Genomic DNA, 14,825 nt, shown 5'->3' with positions numbered 1-14,825 from the left:
ACATTTGTAGGGATGTTCAACAATGGCAAACTGCTCCTGAGAGCACAAATTTAAAATGGGTTAATCTGAAAGTAAACTAAGAGAATCCGATTAGTTTTAGACTATTTTCCCTAGGATCCTATGCAATGGGTTTAACCATCATACATGCTCCCACATTTGACTATTTGGGCCAGCAAATCTCTCTCTCTGCAAAAGATTTTAACTCGGTAAAATAAGCATGAAATAGATTCTTCTGAATGTTTAGGAAATTAATCAGACAAGTGTTCAACTTACCTATTCAGCTTAACTGCCATAATACATGGTATTTTGCATACTTGTTCCTACTATTTTATTTCTCGCACAATTAGTGATTTCACCATCACAATTAGTAATGTGCACCAGGAGTTAAACTACACTATTTATGAACAGGAGTAAAAAAGAAGAAAGCAGTGACACAGTGGAGAATATGGGTTTATACAGATATTTACATATCATAAAGGCATTGGAATGTGCACATTCACAATGTAAAATTACTTCATATACAATTCATGTACAATACTAAAAAATAGAGTGAAACAAAGATCCTCAACTGATGTCTGATAAAACATACTGTCTGAAGTCTAATCATCTGTTTTAGATGACATACACATTTAAGCCTATACATTGGCAGTAAACACACTCATGTTTCTTTACATTATACCTAAAGTTTTCAAATTGTTTTGTTCATACAAATTACACTGGTGTTAATTTCATCATGACACTACAAGGAATTACATTGAGAATGATTTTTGACGAGTGTCAAACACTTGTTACAAAAAGAAAATATATCCCAGTTCGTTCTTGAGCTGTTTTTCAGATGTCTGTCCAAAATATAAGCAAGCAATAACAGAAAGAGAATTATAAACGGCACCATTACAAACACTAAAACATGGTCAACATATCACATTTCATTCTCTCCTGAAGCTCAAACTAAAAGTCCACTAAATAAAAATTTGGAAACCACAACAGGGTGGTGGTTTGTGTTCAAAAATACAAAGGGATTTTTGTAGGCAATATAATGTCTTTTAAATTTAATGGACATTTGAAACACTTCCCGCTCAAAGCACATCATGAAAAGGATGCTTTCATGAAACACCACAAGAATACATCTGTCATTCACCTGTAGAATTTTGTTTTTGGTCTTTAAAAGTAGATTTATTTAAATGTAAACATTAAGTACAGCTGAAAGACTGCATGCATTCTCTTGTGGTTATTTAAATTGAATATATTGGAAAAGCACTTCCCACACCGAGGACATTTGTAGGGCGTATTGCCTGTGTGAATCTTCTTGTGCATTTAATGTACCTGATTGACAAAAAAACTTGCCACACAGAATTACATTTGTATGCTTTTTTTAATTAAGAGATTCCGCATGGGTTTCCTCCAGGTACTCCAGTTTCCTCCCACAGTATAAAGACACAGACTATTAGGCTAGTAGGCTAATTGGAGACTCTAAATTGCCCATAGGTATGACTGTGTGAGTGAATGGTGTGTGTGCCCCGTGATAGATTGGCAGCCTGTCCAGGGTGTATTCCTGCCTCTCGCCCAATGAATGCTGGGATAGGCTCCAGCACCTCCCACGACCCTGCTCAGGATAAGCAGGTATAGATAATGGATGGATGGAAGGATATCTACACTAAGGACATAAGAAATACATATGAAAAGCCATTCATAAGTGTATATTTAAAACAGAATTTGTACAAGAATAATTTTTAATTTGCACTAAAATACATCCCACACTGTGTACACTTGTATGGTTTTTCACCGATATGAATTATCTGGTTGCAACTTAAATCGCATATTTGGGAAAAATATCCTACACTAAATACAATTGTATGACATTTCACGTGCATGAGTTCTCAGGTGTCTATTTAAAACAGAATTTGTACAAAAACACTTCCCACACTGGGGACATTTGTTGGGTTTTTCAGCTGTATAAATACTCTGATGGCTGTTTAAATCAGGCATTTTAGAAAAGCACTTCCCACACTGTGTACACTTATATGGCTTTTCACCTGTATGAATTCTCAGATGGCGATTAAAGTGAGATATTTTGGAGAAACACTTCCCACACTGAGTACAACTGTAAGGCTTTTCCCCCGTATGAATTCCCTGGTGGCTCTTTAAACCACTCAGTTGGGAAAAGCACTTCCCACACTGTGTACACTCATAGGGCTTTTCACCTGTATGAATTCTCTGGTGGCTCTTTAAATTACCCCTTTGTGAAAAGCACTTACTACACTGTGTACACTTATAGGGCTTTTCACCTGTATGAATTCTCAGGTGAATGTTTAAATCTGCCTTTTTGGAAAAGCACTTATCACATTGTGTACACTTATAGGGCTTTTCACCTGTATGAATTCTCAGGTGGATTTTTAAATATGCCTTTTCGGAAAAGCACTTCCCACACTGAGAACATCTGAAGGGCTTTTCACCTGTATGAATTCTCTGGTGGTTCTTTAAACAATTAATTTCAGTAAAGCATTTCTCACACTGTGTGCATTTGTAGGGGTTTTCACCTCTATGAACTTTCTGGTGGGAATTTAAATTTGATATTTGGGAAAAACACTTCCCACACTGAGAACATTTGTAGGGCTTTTCACCTGTATGAATTCTCAGGTGGTTCTTTAAATGATTCATTTGGGTAAAGCACCTCCCACACTGTGTACACTTGTAGGGCTTTTCACCTGTATGAATTCTTTGATGTTGTCTTAAGTCAGTTTTATTATGAAAACGCTTCTCACACTGTGTACATTTGTGTGGCTTTTCACCTGTATAAATCTCTCCTGGATTTCTATGACTCGTCTTGTTTTTAAATAAATTTATCAGGCTTGAGTTTTTACTTGGATTAATTACCTTGGGTTCAATTATCACATCCATTCTCTGACAATATATATGTTTTTTGCTAATGTTTGTACTTTTCTGGACTATTTTAGTTAGATTATTTTCTTTTATGTCACAGTGGTGATTTAAGTTTCCACAATGGGTCAGCAGATCATTAATTTTTTCTTTTTTACAATTTGGGTTCGGTTGTCCTGCACCAGCTGCAGCCATCATAATATTCATGAGATCACTCACTAAACTTTCACTGGATTCACACTTCATTTGATCAGATTTCATATCAACACCTTTAATATCCTGCAAATCACTGTTGTGTTCTGCCTTAAGATATCCTCCATCATCAGCTTCTGTTTTAATTTGGTCAGGATGCAGATGGGTTACATATCCCAGCTCTGTACTGTCTAGCCTCTCTGTCTTAATAAAATCCCCAGTGTGGGTGGAGCCCAGATCTGTTTCTGTTTTAATCAGTGGTGTGTGTGTGTGGTGTACATCACTGACCCCACTGTGTGCGGTAACACACTCTGGCTCCAGTGTGTTGAGTCCCGGTGCAGCACACTCTGTCTTTGACTCTGCCATGTGGACAGACTCCAGTCCACTGAGTTCCTCTTCTTCCGGTCTGGTCCTGTGCTGCTCAGTGAGCTCTGGTAGTGCTGTCTCAGTGTCCTGTTTCAGACAGAATCCTGCCTGCATCATACTGCTGCTCAAAGGTGTGCAGAAGTGCAGCTCCTGAAGGGAAACGGTATGGTATTTGTCTTCAATTACTGCTTTTATTTGTCATTGATTCAAAGTGAAGCACTATAACCTATATATACTACCGTTCAAAAGTTTGGGGTCACCCAGAAAATTTCACGTTTTCCATGAAAACTCACACTTTTACTCATCAAATGAGCTGAAAAATGAATAGAAAATAAAGTCAAGACATTGACAAGGTTGGAAATAAAGATTTTTACTTGAAATAATAATTTTGTCCTTCAAACTTTGCTTTTGTCAAAGAATCCTCCATTTGCAGCAATTACAGCCTTGCAGACCTTTGGCATTCTAGCTGTCAATTTGTTGAGGTAATCCGAAGAAATTTCACCCCATGCTTCCTGAATCACCTCCCACAAGCTGGATTGGCTTGATGGGCACTTCTTACGTACCATACAGTCAAGCTGCTCCCACAACAGCTCAATAGGGTTAAGATCTGGTGACGGCACTGGCCACTCCATTATAGACAGAATACCAGCTGACTGCTTCTTCCCTAAATAGTTCTTGCATAGTTTGGAGCTGTGTTTTGGGTCATTGTCCTGTTGTAGGAGGAAACTGGCTCCAATCAAGCGCCGTCCACAGGGTATGGCATGGCGTTGCAAAATGGCGTGATAGCCTTCCTTATTCACGATCCCTTTTAACATGTACACATCTCCCACTTTACCAGCACCAAAGCACCCCCAGACCACCATATTTCCTCCACCATGCTTGACACATGGTGTAAAGCACTCCTGCAGCATCTTTTCATTTGTTCTGCGTCTCACAAATGTTCTTCTGTGTGATCCAAACACCTCAAACTTTGATTCGTCTGTCCATAACATTTTTTTCCAATCTTCTTCTGTCCAATGTCTGTGTTCTTTTGCCCATCTTAATCTTTACCATCTATTGGCCGGTCTCAGATATGGCATTTTCTTTGCTACTCTGCCTAGTAGGCCAGCATCCTGGAGTCGCCTCTTCACTGTTGACGTTGAGACTGGTGTTTTGCGGGCACCATTTAATGAAGCTGCCAGTTGAGGACCTCTAAGGCGTCTGTTTCTCAAACTAGAGACTCTGATGTACTTGTCCTCTTGCTCAGTTGTGCACCAGGGCCTCCCACTTCTCTTTCTATTCTGGTTAGAGCCAGTTTGCACTGGTCTGTGAAGGGAGTAATACACACCATTGTATGAGATCTTCAGATTCTTTCTCGCATGGAATAGCCTTCATTTCTCAGAACAAGAATAGGCTGACGAGTTTCAGAAGAAAGTTCTTTTTTTTCTGGCCATTTTGAGACTATAATCAAACCCACAAATGCTGATGCTCCAGATACTCAATTAGCCTAAGGAAGGCCAATTCAATTGCTTCTCTAATCATCACAAAAGGTTTCAGCTGTGCTAACATAATTGCACAAGGGTTTTCTACAACTCAAATCCAGGCACTGAAGCGTGGATTTGCGGTTGTTATTTTGTCAGGTATGTTGAATTTTTGGGTAAAATCATAAATCTATTTTTACAGTCAATCGCACAACAGCTCTTTCCCATTTTAGATGTGTTTTTTGTGTTTTCACGGCATTCAAGGTGTAACCGCAGTGACTTCCACCTACTGTGACATCATGTGCATACCCTCTATTAGACATTTCAGTGCTACTGATAACATCCAACAACTTCACCTGCAAACAACAAAATGGGGGTGGAATTTATTGTAGGCTGGCCTGGCAACAGGCCCCTGCCATTTGTCTGGACGAGTGCCTGAGCAGCGCTTTCTACCTCTGGAGAAGGAGAGGCCCTGCATAAACACTCATTTTAAAACATAACTACAGACAGGGCTAGTGCTGCTGCAGTGCTGAATGCAAGGTTTGGTAGTTTAAACAACAGTCTGACACACACTAACGTAAGCTAGCTAGCTACTGTTGGCCAAGTAACTACGTCAGCATGATGTCAGTTGCGGCATTTTGTCATGGGACGTCATTTTAGTTTGGGCTGAATTCAAAAAGTGTATATGTACACTTAAATAGAAAAAGATGTAACCAGCAAACTGCAGAGTGTTATCAGGATGATACGCATTTGTTGCATGTCTTGAAACGCGTCCATGTTCACCATCCATAAGGATTGTAAAAGCGGCCAAAACCGGGCTTTGTTTTTGAAGGTCACTTCCTGGTCTTCTTCAGTAATGTTGCTTACTTGCACCAGTGCAGTTGGCTCCAGTACAGGTGTTTCAGCTCTCTCACACTGACAATCATACTTTCTCACACATGCTACTATTCTCTCACACGTACTACTATTCTCTACGATGCTGTGAGTGAGAAAGAATAATGGTGTGTGAGAGAGAGTATGGTGTGTGAGAGAGAGTATGGTGTGTGTGAGAAGAGTATGATGGAAAATCTATTTTATGGATGAGCTATTGGCTTGTGCTAGCTACATCACAAGGTCTCATGCAACTGCGATGAAAGCCTAACACACTAGCACTTGCAGTTACTTCGTGTAAATTTGATCACCACTGTAGTGAGGCTAAAACAGTCAACAAACTACGTTATATGGTGCACACACTGCTGTCTACCTACATTTTGCCCTCCCTACCTGAATTATGGAGCCTACGGTGGCCAGTGGGTGCACGGATTCAGTGTTTGTTCAAAATAACGTATAATTTCTCTCGCATTTCAAAACTGCAGTTGTTTGCAATAACGCAGTTTCAAAACGCTTTTCACAAAGGCCATGGAAAGTCAATCTGTGACGTCAGTTACTCGGTCCATATATTTGCTATAGTCTATGCCGGATTATGTAAAAAATCCACATATTAATTAAAGTGACACCACACGCGCTATCCGATGCACAAATGAAAAAAGTCATTTTCCGGGAGTGATTTGTTTGAGTGCAAAATAATATGTGAGACACTAATTTATATTTGTGAAACAATTACATTTATTTGTGAACCAATGATTTTATTTTTTTATTTATTAATTTACCAGACAACAGGTTTTCAGTTCTGAGACGAGCCTACCCCCATGGGCCTACCTGGTTAGGTACGTTAGAAATGAGCTAAACAGTGTAGCCGATATTCTGCTTGCGTAGGCAAAAAGATGTGAACGACCTCTACAAGTTAACATTATTTAGCGACATATTATCTCATTGCCATCTTATTGGACACAGAGATGTAAGTTTGGACCAGTGAAAAGTTTTCATGCTCAACAAATTATACGATCGTGCGCATTTCAACAGCTACAGGCAAATTATCAAACAGACAACTCGTGTAAACATTGGTGAATACACCCCGATTTGCAGGCTGCAGGTAAATAAAACGAACAGAACTGTTAAAACATTAACGATTGTGGAAAACACTTACCCCTGTTCGTAGATGACTCAATTACTTTAATCTTCAGTTTAACTTCAAGCGCTTGAGTTCTGCAGAGCATTGTATAACTACGAAAGCTCAAACTTTCGGTGTAGGACTTAGACTGAGTTTCAAAATAAAAGCGCATTTCATGTTTTAAAACTACCAATAGATTTAAACGTTACAGCTGCAATCACCCCAAAAATTCTGCCCCTAAAGGCTGGAGGCAGTATGATTTTAAAAAGTTTTCCCTGTTTGGAATATCTTTGCAGCATGGCAGATTTTCATGGCAAAAACATGGATATTTTTGCTCGATACACAATTTCCAAATAAAATGTTCGTTGACTACTGGTTGTATCTTTGATTTTTCTATTTTGTCATCTCCAAAAACAAAATAAATCCTTGGTCATCAAAACCAGTCCTTACTTGACTTGACATCAGCTCTCAAAATCGTTTCAGGTTCTTCCTTACTACATCATAAGCAAAATGGCTGTATCGGGAAATTTAAAAAGATGTTACAGCTTTGATGATGGTGAGTCACGAGTAATATGTTGATTGGTATTTTGATGCACAAAATTCATATGGCTACCAGCAATGTCACAGAAATGTAAAAAAAAAAAAAAAGGTTATATCAATGTTATTTTACTGATTTTTGATGATTACAATGCTGAATATGGTGACAATAACCAATGTTTGTTAATAATGTTCTTGTAATAATAATGAAGTATTGCAGCAAATGCCGTTTTATGGTGTACTTGCTTGTTTGTACTATAGCCTATATAAATGTGCTGGTTGTATCAGTAGTTGCTAATTCATTTTTGTGGTAAAGTTGACATCTTGCTCAAAGTTGAAAAAAATTATTAAAAACTGTCATGTGATTTGATACAGTGACATAACTCAAACACAGATTCATTGCTGAAATAAAACTTAAGAGATTAATGTATAATTGTTCAAAAATCAATGTATGTAAAACACTGTCCAACAACAGCAAGTTGCTCCTGAGAGCGCAAAAATAAAATGGACGCATCTGTAGGTAAACCAAGAGAATTATTTGCCCCAGGAACTTTGCCAGGGTTTAAGTACAACACATCCACCCACATTTGCAAATTTGGGACTACGAACAGATATTTCAGAAAGTCTATTCATCTAATCTGACGAGGAATTAAACTACATTTAAAAACAGTGGTAGTGAAGTAGAAAGCAATGACACTGGGAAGGACATACGTGTTGATATAAAAATGTATATAGCAGAGGCCTTGCTATATGCACATTTACAGTGTACAATCTATTTCATACTCAATTCATATAAACATGTAAAATTAAACAGTGAAACAAAGCTCCTCAACAGATATCTGAGAATAATCTCTGAAGTCTGATGATCAGTTTTAGCTGACATACACATTAAAGCTGGTACATTGACAGTAGCAGAACTGGAAAGACCAGTACTCCCAAGTACATTTTCAGAATACGAGTTTGCTATAGACATTATATGTTTCATCCTGTAGTATATCCAAATTGTTTTCACATTGTTTCTTTCAAACAAATTATGATGCCATTGATGTTCTTACCCACAACATATTATGCTTCCATCTGCAAGGAATTACACCATTTAAAATGAATTAGTTACATCTAAAGAACAAAACCATCATAAACAAAAGGAAAGGAAAATGGCATCCCAGTACGCCATCAGCTTACCACCTTACATTCACTCCTTCAGTTCAAACTGAACACCCACCAAATAAGAATTTGGGTGGCTCGTCTTTTTTTAAAAATATGAAGGTATTTTATAAGACAAATTAGCAGGTTGTTTTTGAAAATGGTTTGGATCCCACACACAGTGCATCATGAAACGGAAGCTTTCCTGAAACACTCTACGAGTACATGTGTAAGGTTACACACCTGTAGGAATTCCTTCTGGTCATTAAAAGGAAATTCCTTGCTTAAACATTAAGTGCATCTGAACAATTTTTCACATATATGAAGTATCAGGTGTAAATTTAAGTTGGAATTTTTTTTGGGAAAACACATTGCATTTCTAGGACTTTTAACCTGAATTCTCTGGTGGCGATTTAAATCACGTGGTCAAAAAACACTTCTCACAATGAATGAATTTCTATGGCTTCTCAGCTGTATGAATTTTCAGGAGTATAGAAAGCAAGAAAACCCCTCACAGAGTGTGCCCAAAGGTTTTCACCTTTATTATTCCTTGGGCATTTAGATCTAAAACACTTGTCGCTTGTCAGCGTACATTATATGCCTCTTCTTGTCCAAGTTCTATGAACTTGATTTGGAAAACACTTGCCTCATTGAATGCATTTGTATGGCATTTTATGTGTATGAAACCTCAGGTGTTCATTTAAAGCAGACCAAAAGTATTTAAAGTATTTGTACTAAAGCACTTCCCACACTCTGTATACTTGTGTGGCTTTTCACCTGTATTAATTCTCTGGTGGCCGTATTAATAAGACCTTTTGGAAAAGCATGTTCCATACTATGTAAACCAATGGGACTTTTCACCTATATGAATGCTCTGGTGGACATTTAAATGAGATATTGTGGAAAAGTACTTCCCACACTGAGGATATTTGTCGGGCTCTTAACTTGTATGAATTCTCAGGTGTAGATATGAAGACGACTTTCCACATTGTAGAAATTTGCTCGAAATTATGAGAGTCAATGATCACACTTACTTAGAACAAACCGCTGATTTATTGAGAACACAAAAACCGTGTGTGAGCCAAGCTGACATTCAGTGAGGCTGCATGCATGTCTTGAACTACACGGGACCGAGAACGTTGATTGGCCTAGCCATAAACGCACATACAGGTACGGTGGCTCATAGAGAACAAAGAGGACAATCATTCAGCCAAATGATTTACATCCCTTTTCTTTAGCTCACACTTTATACATGAAACAAATGATTTACTTAAACCACATTATACACATGAAAGTATATGGCAGCCCATAGATTGTTTTTTTTTTACTGCATATATTTTGGGTTTGGACTGCAGGTGCGGCCTGCTGTGTATGGTGCATTGCTGTTCTCAGTGGGGAAGTGTGCTGTGGGCGTTGGCTGGAGAGGGGACGCGTGTTGTGATTGCATGGCGTTTGGCTCTGGTGTTTGTGGTGTGGGGGGAACACTGTCCATTGTGGGGCTGGTGTTCTAGGAGTCTGGGTCCTCTGCGTGGAGCTGTGGTGGCAGCGGCTCTGCAACAGGAAGAATGTGGCAGGTGAGTGTTTTGATTGGTTGGTGGGATGACTCAATATATTCTCCTCATGAATACATTTAATTGCATTCATTATTATATGCTGTACTTAGTTGTTTATGTTAAACAGCCAGTAGTGGTGTGGAGGAGAAATCTCCCTTGTCCTGAATTATTTCATTACATAAAACAGTTCTTGCAGTTGTTGTCCAGTCTTAGACATGGAAATGACTTTTAAAGTTGTTGCTCCAATAATTAGTGTAACCAGTATAACCACCCAATATAGCCATTATGAGCACTATAACCAGTGTGCCCAGTTTAACCAGCACTGCTGCTGCTTCTCTCTGTCTGTTTAAGGGGAGCTGGTGGAAGGAGATGCAACAGAGCACTATGATGATGTCATCACCATGCAGCCGAGCCCAGATGCTTTTCCAGGTTGAGTTTCTCTTTACAGACAGAATGTTGGAGTGAAACACAATGTCTGTCACTGAATTCACTGTTCTGCTCAGGAGCTATTCTGTGTCTCTGGTTGCAATCATGTGTTTTATTAATTATTAATGCAATATTTATATTTTAGATTGTTATGTTTATTAGTCTATTTTTAGAATTTTATAGGTTAATACACTATCCTGTGTTGAAAATCTTTACTTCCTGTCTGTGTAACTTGTGAAAATCACTGTCATGGGCTACTTCCTGTCTGTGTGGTTTGTTACAGTGTATCATGTGACAGACACAAAGGAGAATTATGATGATGCCATGACTCTGGACTGGATTCAAGTGGGTGAGACTGTACTGAATGGATCACTTTTTTTGCAGCGTTTATGGTTTCATAAAAAATCATCATTCTATACCATTATATTTCATATACCGCTCTTGGAAGACATTTTCCCAGATTGCTTCATGGGCAATTATGAGAATATGCACATTCCATTCCACCTGCAAACTTTTCTGAGAGTAGACATTCTAGTGTAGACATGACCCTATGAAAATATTTTGATTGAAACTTTTTCTTTCAGTATAGAATTACGAGATCACAGCAGGTATTTGGTGAAAATGAGCCTTTCCCTGACTGTGTGTGTGTCTCCTGATCCGATCCTGTAGGGGAGAGTGTTCTGGATGAAAGCCCTCCAGCTCCCAGGGGGATGGACTATGATGATGTGGGGGAGTAGCCTCCTGAAAGAGGAGGAGCACTGTGAGATTGACAGTTCTAACTTTGGAAGTGTTCACCCACAAGTTTGGGTAGAAGAACTTACATGGACTCCTTTATCCTACACATCTCAAGCAAAATGTTTTAATGTGATAAAACCATATCCCACTAGAACAACTATTCATGAATTAATAATTCACCTGAAATGATTTACTGTGGACTCCTTAGCTCATTCATAAATTAGCTCATTGGAAATGCTGGTACTTGTATACATTGAGAACAATAGCTTGCATTCACTGACACAATGAGACAGTTACTTTTTCTGACCAAGATGATGATGTACAGCTCAAACTACATGGAGTCAGTACTGGCCACTTCAATATGAAATGAATGTATCAAAATTGTTGGAATGTAAAAATGAAAACTGAGCTTTAGCCTTTTGCTTTAGATTTGTTTGTATTTCCATTAAATCTTTTCAGTTTTGGCTGCTGTGTTCATCATGTGCAGGTCAGAGCTGTACATGTTGGCTCTCTGATTGACACGTGGAAGGGTGGCCAGACAGCACTTATCCAGCATCCCGACATGCTCCTTTGCAAGATCACATTGTTCAAGATGCTTTTATTGCACCTAGCTGATGAGATTGTTCATCATACCATTTGAGCAGAATATGAACAAGGCAGTTAGTCTGCACTGGCTGCTTTGTTACTATTCAAAACGTTTTCACTACTACTAATTTCATATTGCTTTCATTACTACTCAAACTTGTTTAAAATGTTTTAACAAAAAAATATTTTTTGACAACCTTTTTATATATGTAGTTTTTAGATATTTGAATTCTATATCTTGGAGAATTATGCTGCTTTTGATAGACAAGATTTTATAAAAATTAAATATGATATTTAGCTAAAATGCTCACAATGTATTTCTTAAGCCTTCTTAAGCAATACCAGTATTTTTAACAGCTGTATGTCAATAAGACATTTTTAAATTAAGCTTAAAGGCTGATTAAACATTGTTTTCTCATTTCCTTTTATTCCTATTCTACATTAATGCATTTGTTCATTCATTTGAAAATATGCAGGGATAGGTATAGTAAACAGTTTAGATTGCTTGCAGATTTATGACACTGAAACAGAGGAAGAGAAACAGAACAGCAGCCATACCAGCCTGCACCCTGCTCCTGCTGAATGGCTGAAGCTTCACAAGTGTGGGCTTTGGAAGTATTTGGGTAGGAGACCACGGGGGAAAACGAAGTTTCTTAAAACTAAACCAAAATTAAATTAATTGCCGTTCTAGGAATCCCTCCCCGTCCCATCCCTCTGGGCATATCTCTTTATCCTCACGGATCGTACTTTCCCCCTTTTATTTTATAGTCGTTCCCCTCAATTAATTCCCCTCAACGGCCGGGATTTCCACATGTTCACTGTACTGGGATCTTTACTGGCACCTAGTGGTGAAAATATGCAAAACCATTACAACACCAACATGTCGTGCCTGCATCTCCCAGTCACAGGGATATTGCCCCAACTGTCCCAATCTCACTCCACTCTCGATTGCCCCAATGCCGTAATACATATGTTCTCATCTTATCCCTTTTGAAAATCTAATAATCTTTATTTAATCAAACAGTTAAGTGAGTTCTCTTTTGCAGTGACATCCTGGGGAATCAGTGTTTGGGGAATTAAAGGTGTGTAATCACTCAGATGTAGAGGATGAGTTGGTGGTCAGATGTTTGTGGTACCTGGACCTCCAGGTGAGAGAGACACCTGTGGCCAATGACCATACCACCACAGTCTGTTAATGTGTGGCTTTTGTCATTTAACTGTACCCTCCTACAAGACAGAACAGAAGGTAGGAGAGCAATGAGAGGCCACTAATTAAATGAATAAACTGCACCGATGAATAACCTTAAACTCGCCTCTCCTGGTTTTAATGTTTAAGTCTCTATGTCTGTGTGATATGTCCCGCTGTAGGCTGCCCTGTCTTGGCTGATGCAGTACATACCTGTATCCAGATGAGGTCAGCAGAGGTCATGTTTCACTGTCAGCCAAAACTAAGAGCAAGTGGGGTTAAAAAAAAAAAGACTGAAACAATGATTATAAGAAGATTCCCAGTGTGAAAACATCATAGGTGGAACCAGTCCACAGAGGAAGAGCCCATCCTCCACTGACTAGCTTGCTATCAATAGTTAAAGATGAGCTAAATGGCAATAGGGAGCTAATGGGGAATCTGTCAAAGCAAATAATCAGTGTTTGGGCAGATTATTGCCTGAGGTATTAAACTATGGTAAAATAGACTGCCCGTGTATATTAATTTAATACATGGTTCAGAAGAGCGAGGTCACCCATCCAGGCCTCCAGATGATAGGGGTTTGACCCCGGAGAGGTTCAGCTCTGGAGCAAAATGCAGTGTGAATATTCCCTTTCCTCTGACATCATGCTTGAGTCACAGAGTCCTCCTGTTGTTTCTCTCATCTGTGTGATTGGGGAGAGGGGGAGGGTTGTCTGGGGGAGAGGATTGAGTAAAGTGTTTGAGAACTCCATCTTGAAAGAATTGCAGATGTCAGTAACCTTCCTCTCAAACAAGGTGGGACATGTGGTCCCCCCACACAATGAGGAAGATGATGAGGGAGGCAAAGAAGAGCCCAATGATCACAGTTTGAGTTTAGTTGCATTTTGAGGTCAACAAGTCTCATAATCAACCATAAAATGCCCCCCTAATACCAACAAGCTCCCTCTTCTAAACACTGTTTAATGATATTGTGTTGAAACACTATATCTGAAACTCATAAGATCTCTGAAACCCCCAAAGTGGATGCTGTAACTGTACTTGAACTCCTAAATAAGTATGAAATATTAACTGAAATATAATTTCCACACGGAGTATGTTGCCTTAGGTGTAGTTTCTGAGTGAAATCAGCATGACTCTGATAGGCCCACATGACCTAACCTGACCTTTAACTGTGTCACTGAGGAGCTTGCAGAGGGACTTCAACCCCCTCCAGTATCGCAGAGTATCCGATCGTAAACACAGCTGCCGGAAGTTGTACTGGTTATCGTTTACGTCTCATTCATCTGCATTTGAGTGACAAGCTTCTCTTTCATCTGCAGAGGAGCTGCGGGTAAGAGACGCTCACGTGGTTTCTGTGCTTTGATGACGCCCTCGCGTGGGAAGCTTATGAGCCACAGCGTCTGCTATTATTATTTTTTTTCCTTTTTTCTCTAGAGGTAATCAGATAAGTAAGATATGCCCTGGTATTTTACAGCAGTTCTGTAGCTTCCTTCCTGTGTGCGGCAGGAAAATAACGGGGTGTGCATACGCGAGTGCGTATGTGTTTGAAATAAACAAATACAGCAGGGTTCTTCCTCTGGAGAAACTGAATGTACTGAATGTGTGTGTGTGTGTTTATACTCGGCAAAGAGGGTGCTGTCAGTTCCATGCCTGGGAGCTTATAAAATCTAAATGTTATCATAATAATTTCCACTTTCAGAGCACGATATCAGTTTATTGTATGGTATATTTTCATTGATTCCAAATATAACGGTTTTAAAACATGCATTATTTAC

General features: G+C 39.0%; 1 protein-coding gene and 1 long non-coding RNA gene across 4 annotated transcripts in view; one reads left to right on the top strand and one right to left on the bottom strand.

Annotated features, from left to right (window-relative positions):
- LOC135249400 (zinc finger protein 883-like) overlaps positions 1 to 14,825 on the bottom strand; it is a 167,164-nt gene that overhangs the window by 18,814 nt on the left and 133,525 nt on the right. The window contains exons 1-2 of one of the 3 annotated variants that reach the window (XM_064325016.1): positions 6,922 to 7,094; positions 3,358 to 3,585 (exon numbers count right to left, since the gene is read on the bottom strand). Coding sequence is in view for 1 of the 3 variants with exons in the window: in XM_064325014.1 (XP_064181084.1) it covers positions 1,840 to 3,585 (1,746 nt within the window). In the remaining 2 variants the exon portion in view is untranslated. Of the gene's footprint in view, positions 1 to 432; positions 3,586 to 6,921; positions 7,095 to 14,825 lie in introns of those variants that run through there. The other 2 variants (XM_064325015.1, XM_064325014.1) reach the window with 2 other exon arrangements.
- LOC135249459 (uncharacterized) lies at positions 8,781 to 12,269 on the top strand. The gene is made up of 3 exons (XR_010328677.1): positions 8,781 to 10,547; positions 10,828 to 10,893; positions 11,214 to 12,269. It is a non-coding gene; the product is annotated as an uncharacterized LOC135249459 (long non-coding RNA).

This window comes from Anguilla rostrata, chromosome 2, assembly GCF_018555375.3.
Source record: "Anguilla rostrata isolate EN2019 chromosome 2, ASM1855537v3, whole genome shotgun sequence".
NCBI classification, from domain to species: domain Eukaryota; kingdom Metazoa; phylum Chordata; class Actinopteri; order Anguilliformes; family Anguillidae; genus Anguilla; species Anguilla rostrata.
This window is presented reverse-complemented; position numbering and strand designations above follow the sequence as displayed.